Here is an 11285-nt window from a genome sequence, read left to right as displayed (position 1 = left end):
TTTTTTAGGTATTTGTACTAAAAACAAGACAAAAATGCTAAGAATTTATAAGTAAGAAAGTCATTTTTTGCAGTGTCAATACTGTTTTGCTATGCACTCAACCCTATATTTTCTACATAACATACACAGTACAGACTTATAAGGCATAGTAAAACTAGGTGTCTGTAACAGCTGTACAAATCCAAAATATTGTGGTTAGTTCAAAATAAAAACCAAACAAGGAAAAGTTTTGTTACTTTATTTATTTCTCAGTATACAAAATGCGTTACTCATTTCTGCCTGGAAAAGAACAAGTGTGTATATATATATATATAAATGCAATCTTTAAAAAAAATGCTAATTATTGCTCATTTCAGTCGGTTGTTAACGCTAAACAGGCACAAAACGAATGCAGCAGTTAGATCTCCAAAAGGAATTTTGCAATTCGATTGGAAATGGAAAACACATTTCCAGTCTAAGCAAATGCGCGTGCATAAAGCTGCAGCAGGGCAGGGACTATATCAAGATCAGGCACATGATTTCTATGTCTGAATCTGTGTGTGCAGAACCAACGCTATCTCATGGCAATTCATACGTATTTTACGAGGTGGCAATTTGTACGACCACCTTTGCCTTTGCTCCTGTGATGTTGGGGTTAGTGTTTCATTTTTGTATATTTTATAATAACCGTACGTTTTTGCACGATTCACTTCGTATGAATTTTCGCCAACTCGTAAAATATGTAGGAATTGTCGTGAGATCAGGCTGGCAGAACTCAAGTCATTCTCGTGGTCCTTCCTCAAGAGATCGCCGGGAGTCATGACAGTTCACTTTAATCGTCTCCTCCGCACAGACTCAACAGAGCCCTCTGGTAGTCTCCCTTTGTGTGCTCCTGAAAAAAACGGTTACATAGAGATGTTAACCAGACGTACAGCTCTCAGGTTTCTTGTTTTTGAGCAATACCTGGGCCCTACAGACATGTCTGTAAGCCATCTTGTCAATCAAAAGAACTTGTGTCCATGTCTCAGGGTTCCCACACCTTAGTTAACTTCAAATTCAAGGACCTTTCTAGGACTTCCCAGGTCCAATCCCCTCAAATTCAAGGACTACATGTGGAGACACATTTCAAGTGAGAGCAAGGTTACATCGTGTAACCTTTTAAGATACATTGTTACAGTTCCCTTTCGAGGGAACTCGCGCTGCGTCACTGCGGTGACACTTTGGGGACGCCCCCAGTGGTAAATGCGTCTGAATGTGTATATCAAATTCAACCAACGGTGAGGCTTAACGACAAAGACAGCGTGATGCTGGAGCCTGGAAGTATATCGCTATCTGAAATATTGTCAAAGACGGCTTTACAGGGACACAGGAAGTATGGCAAGGAAGACGCAGCGTCTCGTTCCCTTCTCAGGGAAAAACAGTTACTTACGTAACCCGAGACGTTTTCATGTGTTAAACACAACTATGCAAAAAAGCATTTTGGTATGAAGAAACATTCACATACAGAAGATATACACATTTAAAGTGAAACCTTTAGCATGTGTGCTTAAAAAGTCTAGAATTTTTATGATATTATCCTACACTACACAGGGAATTATATGGATAATTTTTATGTATGGGCCTTGAATTTTTTTTCACAAACTTTCAAGGATTTCAAGGACCTGGAGGAACCCCGATGTCTGTGAAATCCAGGTCTCATGATCTAATGATGAGATTAGGAGCATCCAAATTTGTTTGTAATGTTCTTTACATTATGTAGAATGATTTTATGTAGAAAACAGTAAATCATTAAACAACGACATCAGCTGGATTTTCACAGACTGGATCACATTGGTACTAAAATCAAATGATATTGAACGTACAGCTATGGTCTTGTACAAAGACTGTCCGTGGTGAGCCTTAAACTCTTGTCTTATTTTCTTCAGGTCCACCTCACATCGGGACACCATGATTCGGGTCAGCACCTTTTCCTTCGCGCCTTTGCTCTAAAACACAGCGAAGAAAAAGCAAAGCGAATGATGCAACTCAAGCGCAAGCCGTCTGCAACATCATTTCACAAATGCTTAAAAGAAGACTTGTTTGCGGTTAAAGCAGTGTTGATGGATGAAACACATTTTACCTTCATAGCGTCTTGCAGTCTGTTGGCGAAGTAGAGCTGTTTGTTTTCAAAGCATTGAACTGAGGAAGAGAGGACAAAGAGATCAGATTTGGCTGTTGGGTTTAATGGTCCCTTTGAAATCTTAAAATAAAAGTTATTTTAGATACACACTGCAAAAAATGACTTTTTTACTTAGTATTTTTGTCTTGTTTTCTGTAGAAATATCAAAAAATTCTTAAATTAAGATGCTTTTTCTTGATGAGCAAAATTAACTAAGAAAATAAGTCTAGTTTTTAGATACAAAATATACAATTTAAGTAAATTTAAGCTTAAAACAAGCATAAATATCTGCCAATGGGGTGAGAAAAAAAAATCTAAAAATAGGTTTTCTTTTTTCTTAAACACTTCATTTAAGCAAAATGTTCTCGTCCCATTGGCAGATATTTTTGCTTGTTTTAATCACAAATTCACTAAAATTGTATAGTTTTTGTCTAAAAACTAGACTTATTTTCTTTTAGTCCTTTTCAGTAAAAATATCTAAAAATTCTTAAATTAAGATGCCTTTTTTATGAGCAAAACGACCCAAGAAAATAAGTCTAGTTTTTAGACCAAAAATATCAAATTGAAGTGATTTTGTGCATAAAACAAGCAAAAAATATTGAATATATTTTTTGCTTGTTTTATGCACAAAATCACTTAGATTTGATATTTTGTGTCAAAAAACTAGACTTATTTTCTTGGGTCGTTTTGCTCATCAAGAAAATACATCTTAATTTAAGAATTTTTCGATATTTTTACTGAAAACAAGACAAAAATACTAAGAAAGTACGTAAATTTTTTGCAGTGCAGTTGCGGTACACTGCAAAAAATGATTTTCAAGAAAAAAATTCTTAGTATTTTTGTCTTGTTTATAATATCTAAAAATTCTTAAATGAAGCTGCTTTTTCTTGATGAGCAAAACGACCCAAGAAAATAAGTCTAGTTTTTAGACAAATAATATCAAATCTAAGTGATTTTGTGCATAAAACAAGCAAAAAATATTGAACATTTTTCTTAAACACTAAATTCTTTTTTTTGCTTGTTTTATGCACAGAATCACTTCAATGTGATATTTTTGGTCTAAAAACTAGACGAATTTTCTTGGGTGGTTTTGCTCATCAAGAAAAGGCATCTTAATTTAAGAATTTTTAGATATTTTTACTGAAAACGACAAAAATACTAAGACTTTTTTTTCTTGAAAATCATTTTTTGCAGTGTAATTTCATAATCCTGAAGATGTTTAAGTACAGCAGGATAATAAATGAATATTTAATTTCTTCACTTCACTTCAGAACCAGTTTCACAAGCTATTGGTTATAAAAGAAATTCACAGCTGTGTCTTGCTTTTGGCAAGTTCCCCAACTTCCTGTTTCAACAGGAAATACTTCACTAAAGAATAGAAACTGCTCATTAAACTCTTGAAAACAAAGCCTTACCCAGCGTAAGGAAAGACTTCTCCAGATCTCCTTTCACCTCCTTGCGAATGCTCTCCTGCATATCATACGGGCTGTAGCTCTTGTATCTGTCAAATACTATCAAAAAAGCACAAATAATCCACATTTACACCAGACACGCCGCGGTCTTATTAGATGATGGAAGGAGGATTTAAAGGAGTTTGAACCTTTTTGGAGGTGAGGGACGCTTCTCTGTGACATTATGGCAATCCAGGTCTTCACATCCGTGCCTTTTATCTTCACTCCAGCTTCATACAGGGCCTGCAAGCAACATCATGTAGATTTAATATATTTATAACTTTAAATAGACAGTAATTAGAAAGAAGGAAAAAGCAAAACGTGTGTGCATTTATGCAAGTTATCAAGGAGGATTGCCTTGGCATTGCCAGGTTGTTTTGGTTGATTTCTAGGTCGTTGCTTATCGGCTGAAATCAGAAGAGGCGCACGATTCAAGGTATCATTCACAAATGTGACCACAAAACCTTCTTAAGTCTTTTTAAGTCGCACAGGTATATTTGTAGCAATGGACAACAATACATTGTATGGGTCAAAATGATCGATTTTTCATCATTATTTTGCCAAAAAAATCATTAAGATATCTAAAGATATTATTTTTACTGTGAATATATCAAAACTTTATTATGAGTGGATTTAGTTGCTAAAGACTTCATCTGGACAACTTTAAAAGCAATTTTCTTAATATTTTGTTTTTTTTGCACCCTCAGATTTTCATATAGTGGTATCTCGGCCAAATATTGTCCTATCCTAACAAACCATACATGAATGGAAAGATTATTTATTCACATTTCAGATGATATACATCTCGATTTCAACAAATGTATCCTTATGACTGGTTTTGTGGTCCAGGTCACAAATATAAAGCTGGAGTGGCATGAGTTAAAGCGCTGAAGTTTAATACTTAAAGGGATAGTTCACCCAAAAATAAAATATTTACTCACCCTCATGTTGTTAAAAACATACATTTCTTTGTTCTGATAAACACGTAGGAAGATATTTTGAGGAATGTTTGGAACCAAATTTTCATGAGCCCCATTAATTTCCATACAGTAGTATTCTTTTTTTCTACTATGGAAGTGAATGGGGCTCATGATGGGTTTGATTACAAACATTCCTCAAAATATCTTCCTACGTGTTTATCAGAACAAAGAAATGTATTCAGGTTTGTTACAACATGAGGGTGAGTAAATGATGACAGATATGTCATTTTAAAGTTAAGATCCCCAAACCTAAATATACACAATAAACAAGCACCACTAAAATGCTAGATCCAATAATAGTTGAAAGCTATAAGAAACAATGAGAAATGAATAGCATGCTTGACTTTTAAATCTGTGTCATGTTATTCCTGGGTGGAGTTTAACCAGCATATTAAAGCCAGACGTTGACTTAAAACAGTTTTGTTAGCAAAGAAAGACCTCAGAAACTCACTCTGGCGTCTTCATCGATTTTTTGGAAGTCAACAACGGAGCTGGGTTCATCTCTCTTGGTCTGATCGTGAGTCCAACACAGTACAAGAAGGTAACAAAGGGTACATTAGACAGAAATTATGTGGATTAATAGTTGATCTTTATTTTGAGGTTTAAAGAATACTGAACATCAGCTATATGTTTCAGGTGTAAACGGTTCGCCTTACCGAAACCAGAGCCAGCAGAAGTTTCGCAAAGTCTCCTGAAGTATCTCCAGCCACGTCTTTCTCCAAGTCCTTCTTGAACACTGTAACGGGACACAGATTTATTTCACAAGCGCACATGTTTGGAGTTGGTGGAGCACTGAAGTTCTCTGAAATTTGGTTACTTACGTTCCTTGTAGACTCTCTTGATTTCAACCAGCTCTGCACTGCTTCGGGAGCAAAGGATCTCGATCAATGACTCCTCATCTGTTCCCAGACCCTATAAACAACCAGATGACATTAAGTTATAGGAGGTCACAAATAGATTTCAATTTTTCTCCTGGGTTTCTACACTAATACGAAGTAATGATAGTTTGAAGTCAATAATTAAGTATGAAATGTGAAATGTAAATAAATCGCATCTGTACTGCAAAAAAAAAAAAAAAAATAATGTTCTTAGTATTTTTGTCTTGTTTTCAGTAAAAATATCTAAACATTCTTAAATTAATATGCTTTTTTCTTTATAAGCAAAACGACCCAAGAAAATAAGTCTAGTTTTAAGACCAAAAATATAAAATTTAAGTGATTTTGTGCATAAAACAAGCCAAAAAATCTGCCAATAGGGTAAGCTAATTTTTCTTGAATTTAGTGTTTAAGAAAAATTTTCAAGATTTTTTTGCTTACCCCCTTGGCAGATTTTTTGCTTGTTTTATGCATAAAATCACTTAAATTTTATATTTTTGGTCTTAAAACTAGACTTATTTTCTTGGGTCGTTTTGCTCATCAAGAAAATACATCTTGATTTAAGAATATTTAGATATTTTTACAGAAAACAAGACAAAAATACTAAGAAAAGTTTTTCTTGAAAATCATTTTTTGCAGTGCACACTGCAAAAAATGATTTTCAAGAAAAATTTTCTTAGTATTTTTGTCTTGAAAAATACTATTTTTCATCAAGAAAATACATCTTGATTAAAGAATTTTTTGATATTTCTACTGAAAACAAGACAAAAATACTAATAAAGTCATTTTTTGCAGTGTACATATACATTTAACAGCAACTACAGGCTAGTGTACAATACGTTTGAGTAAGGGTATGTTTATATGACAACGATGTAGTAAAAACGAAAAAAAAAAAAAAAATTCGTTTGCATTTTTAAAATGCTTTGCAAACAGACAGCCATGTTGTCAAGTCAAAATGGTCCATGTTCATATAAATCGGTCAAAAACCTGAAATTGCTGTAATATACATGCCAGGCCAGTAGTCGACGATGTCTCGCGATGTCTGAACACGTAATACACATGCGCATACATCACTTTTTTTCACAAATTGTAGTTTACATAGCGATAATAGCAGAATCATTTTCCAAAAACGTTGAAATTTGTTTCAAAAGTTTGCATTACCGGCCCCCAAAATGCTGTTGTCGTGTAAACAAATGGCCCAACCAAGTTTAAATGGGACCCTAAAACAGCTACCGATAAATACTTCAAGACTTTTTCATTACTGTTCGATTTTATAAAATTATATTATACCCTAACCCCAAACCACAGCAAAGTTTAAAGTTTGAAGACTGGACATAAAGTACGCTATCGTCATGTAAATACATTCAAAACACCAAGTATTCCCAATAAAAAAAGTATGTCAGTTGTGTTAATCCTTCAGAAGTATTATGGGGAAATTTATAGTGATTTTAAAGACAATATGAAATGTGAATAAATGAATAAGACCATAAAGTGTATTAAAGTGTATATTTTATGTTAAACCCTGCAAAAAATTATTTTCAAGAAAAAAAAATCTTAGTATTTTTGTCTTGTTTTCAGTAAAAATAAACCCAAGAAAATAAGTCTAGTTTTTAGACCAAAATATCAAATTTAAGTGATTTTGTGCATAAAACAAGCAAAAAAATCTGCCAATTGGGTAAGCAAAAAAATCTTGAACATTTTTCATAAACACTAAATTCAAGAAAAATTCAAAAAAATTTTGGTCTAAAAACTAGACTTATTTTCTTGGGTCATTTTTATCATCAAGAAAAAGCATCTTAATTGAAGAATTTTTGATATTTTTATTGAAAACAAGACAAAAATATTAAGATTTTTTTTCTTGAAAATCAATTTTTGCAGTGTATGTGGATAATAGTGTAGCGAAAACTGACATTTTTGTTTCTTTTGTGCTGCATTAAATGTGCCAGGCCAATAGATGGCGATGTTACCTTGTAAAGAAACACCACACACCTGCGCACATACGCTCGCTACTACAGAGCTATAAATACAATCAAGAACGAAAGCATCAAGCTGTTTAGTCTAGATGGATGATGAGGCAGGTTTAGCACTACAAGTGGACTATAAAGTGACAAAATTTTGTAAACTTTGTTGAAGAAAGCCTTAATAAACTTAGTATCTTGAGCAGCACAAATAGTCCGGTACGCAGACAATGTAGTTTTGGTTATACTCGCGCATGTCTATAGACTGAATTAACATGTGCATGACGTCACCGTTATCACAGATTCACGTTTACATTAGGCTTATGCTGCGGTCCAGAAAACTCAGATTTCGGATATTATGACATTAAAAAAACTTCCTCCGACCTCAATGCATTTCAGGCAATCAAGTGTCACATTTGCATGTTTACCACATGATGTCACTATAGGACTGAAGTTCGTGCTCTTCTATTACAGTTACTGGATATTTTAAAATTCATGTTCATAACGTACCGTTATTATTTTTAATATTTTGTTTACCTTGATGGAGGCTTTGATCTCAGAGGCATCGTACTGGGCGGTGCTCTTCATAAGCCCTAGCATAACAGTCTCCAGTTGACCAGACAGCGCCGCCTTAAGAGCTGTGATCAGATCCTGAGAAAATATCAACAATAATCATTATTACAAAAACTCATCACCGATCACAGTTGCTATATACAGAAGTAAACAGTATGCTGACCTTCTTGGTTCTCCTCTCATATGCAAATGCAATCTCTCGCCTTTGGTTATATGTCCGTTTGGTGAGAACATCAATGATGGTGTGCTCATCCACCCCTTAAACAAATAGTCATATTTGTTTATCATTATTTTAAGCAATATCACATTAATCATTTTGATGTTTAAGAGACTACAAGTCTAACATTTAGGAAGCAATCTCTTTAATTGGGCATATCTATAATTTTGCACAAAAGATGATGTCATTATAAGCATCATTTCTCTTTTAAGAAAATAGCTTTTGAAAGTAACATCATCTGGTTAGCTGTTAGTGTAAGATATAATTTACGCCTCTAGTGCCGCCTCTTCTGGCTGCTGCAGAGGCGTTGGCTTAAAAAAAGTTTCCTATGTGGTTAAAGGCCTTCCAAACAGGATGATGATTCACTTCTACCAGTGCTCAGCTTAAAAACCTCACAAAGAAAGGGAACCTAGCAACCAAAAACTAAATTTGATACAGACTTGAACGAGACAAAGCGTCTGATACTTTAGTGAATGTGTTTTTTGTGTGTTTCCAGCAGGGGGCGCGTGTCAAGCCCTCTCACCTTTAGTTTTGATAGCGGTCTCGATTCTGGCAGCATCTTTATCGGGGTCAAAGTTAGGCTCGGGGACCACAGTGGGGTAGGTTTCCTCTCCCTATGGTAGAACAATGTGGTGATAGTTAAACAGTGCTTAAAAATACCTTACAAGGACAAACTTTGGACACAAGCTTCCCATAATCCCATTTGTTAGATTTTTTTAATCAGTTTGTGTGTAACCTGTGTGTTGCTAACACAATGCTCTTCCATTAAAGCTACACTGAAAAAAATTATTTGTTCAATTTACTCAATTTATTTAAGCGACATTTAAACAAAAGTTTTATTTTACTTTAATAATCTTTTTTGCTTAAATGTAGCTTTAATAAATTGATTGCAACCACTAACTTTAAAAAATTGAGTAAATTGAATGAATAATTTTTTTCAGTGTATTTAGAAAATGCCCAAACCTGTACTTCAAAATTTTTAAAAATGAATTGTAAAAATATACATACAGTAACTTGACTATTATTATAAAATGTGGAAAATAAACTACTAAAATCAATCAATTTATTTAAGCTACATTTAAATAAAAAAAAATTAGAAATACAAAACAAAACAAAAAACTTTTGTTTAAATGTAGCTTAAATAAATTGATTGCAACCGCTTACCTTAAAAAAATTGAGTAAATTGAATGAATTATTTTTTCATTGTAATACTACTAAAAATACTTATTTATTATTTGTCTATGTATTTACATTTTTTTATTATTATTTTATGGTTTTTTTTTTGTTTATTCTAAATCCCTCCTAAAAAAAACTACTGAATATCTGGGCGTGTCCAAACATTTGACTGGTACTGTATGCTAAAGTAATATTCATCTTGGCATTAAAGGCGGGGTGCAGGATTTTTGAAAAAACACTTTGAAGTCGGCCCGAGTACCAAAACACACTTGTAGCCAATCATCAGAAAGGGGTGTGTCTACCCTTTAAAAGAAGGTCCAGATTCTATTGGGGTAGGGGTGTGTTTGTTTAGATGATTTCTTATGTCAACATTGGCTTTCAGAGATCATGCACCCCGCCTTTAAATATTTGGTAAAACAATGTACAAAACTTACACCCAGCGTCAAAGTGAGCTGACCCAAGAACTCAGAGACCAAAGCCATCCTGGACTTCCTGTGGAAAGAATTCACGCCTTTATTTCAATGATATCGTTCATTTAAAAGTGATACGGTGTCAATTAAAGGAGAAAATGTTTTCCAGATATTTTTATTGACCTGTCGGGAACTGAGAGCAAAGTCAGTTCAGCTCGGTCTACCACATGCTTTGCAGTTGAGTTATGTAACACAAAGCTGCAAAAAGCATTGGACACAGTTACTTACAGGGAAAACTGTGCTTGATTTTAAAGGGATAGTTTACCCAAAAATTTTATTCTTGAAATTAAAATCTTGGACATTTTTCTTAAACACTAAATAAATAAAAAAAATCAAGAAAAATTTGCTTACCCCATTGGCAGATTTTTTGCTTGTTTTATGCACAAAATCACTTAAATTTGATATTTTTGGTCTAAAAACTACACTTTTTTTTTCTTGGGTCGTTTTGCTCACCAAGAAAAAGCATCTTAATTTAAGATTTTTTTTTTATATTTTTACTGAAAACAAGTAAAAAAAAATAAGATTTTTTTCTTGAAACCATTTATCAAAATCTTAAAAATATATATATTCTCAACAGAACATCATTTTTATTTATGGTTGAACTATCCCTTTAATGAATGGTATCTTAGTCACAGTCTGTCGTAATATCATTGTCCCATGAGTCATATGGCAATGACTTTGTATCATATAAACACTTGTCATACTTTAGCAAGAGACTCAAGTTTAAACGTGACTTTTTAAAAAGGTTTACCATTGCCATCAAAGTAAATCACATCATTTCAACCCTATATTTAATTATGGAAACACAAAACCTCCTTATGCTTGAGAATGCAAAGCACCTAAAAATACAATGCGGCATACAGGATGTTTTGTAATTGCTAGGTGATGATACAAAAAACATAGCTACTTAACAGGCTTTTTTGAACTGAATCTTGTTAAACCCAGACAAACTGGCACACCCATGAAGGAGCATGCTGGGTAAATTCCCAAAAGCATGTGAGGCAGATCCACGTCTCACAGCCCAGAGAGAGAGAGTTTTGACACTAAACTGCTGTCTGGGACATTTTTTTGTAAGCTTACAGTGTTTAAAAGCACAGATATTTATCTTAAAGCAATGTATAGATCAGCTTAAAGGAACTTATCTTTCAGCTACATAAATATTTTATTAAAAACAAATTGTTTTAGAAGTAACTTAATAATTTCTCAGGAAAGTTATGTTACTTTATAAAAATAAGTTAAGTTAACTTACCTTTGCAAGCAACAGAGCTAAGATGATGTGCAGAACAGTCCCTGCAATGCAGTATGAGATGGGTGTGGTGGTTAAATACTAGAGGCGGTCCTTATAAACATTGCCAGGAGTTTGTTCTCCCTGCCCCTTAAAAACAGGTTTCCTCCCTACACATTCGGCAGTGGGAGAAAGGCTCCACCTTGAGACACACCCTCATAGT

At 33.8% G+C, this 11285-nt stretch overlaps 1 protein-coding gene across 1 annotated transcript; it reads right to left on the bottom strand.

Annotated features, from left to right (window-relative positions):
* Positions 1 to 223: 223 nt before the first annotated feature.
* LOC135781545 (annexin A2-A-like) lies at positions 224 to 11187 on the bottom strand. Its single transcript, XM_065292097.2, has 13 exons — positions 11087 to 11187; positions 9802 to 9859; positions 8715 to 8805; positions 8138 to 8232; positions 7939 to 8052; positions 5390 to 5480; positions 5225 to 5304; positions 5020 to 5079; positions 3738 to 3831; positions 3553 to 3648; positions 2099 to 2157; positions 1842 to 1964; positions 224 to 871 (listed from the first exon to the last, which is right to left on the bottom strand). The coding sequence occupies exons 2-13, from the start codon at positions 9847 to 9849 to the stop codon at positions 812 to 814; spliced, it is 1011 nt and encodes a 336-aa protein (XP_065148169.1). The 5' UTR covers positions 9850 to 9859; positions 11087 to 11187; the 3' UTR covers positions 224 to 811.
* Positions 11188 to 11285: the final 98 nt, after the last annotated feature.

Source organism: Paramisgurnus dabryanus, chromosome 23 (genome assembly GCF_030506205.2).
Source record: "Paramisgurnus dabryanus chromosome 23, PD_genome_1.1, whole genome shotgun sequence".
Lineage (NCBI taxonomy): Eukaryota > Metazoa > Chordata > Actinopteri > Cypriniformes > Cobitidae > Paramisgurnus > Paramisgurnus dabryanus.
This window is presented reverse-complemented; position numbering and strand designations above follow the sequence as displayed.

Coding starts and splice junctions, on each gene's coding strand:
- LOC135781545 (XM_065292097.2), bottom strand. CDS start 9,849: ATGGCTTTGGTCTCTGAGTTCTTGGGTCAGCTCACTTTGACGCTGGGT. Junction 3,832..5,019: donor AAATCGATGAAGACGCCAGA/GTGAGTTTCTGA, acceptor TGTTGCTTGCAG/GCCCTGTATGAAGCTGGAGT. Junction 872..1,841: donor CTTTGTACAAGACCATAGCT/GTACGTTCAATA, acceptor CGTTTTTTTCAG/GAGCACACAAAGGGAGACTA.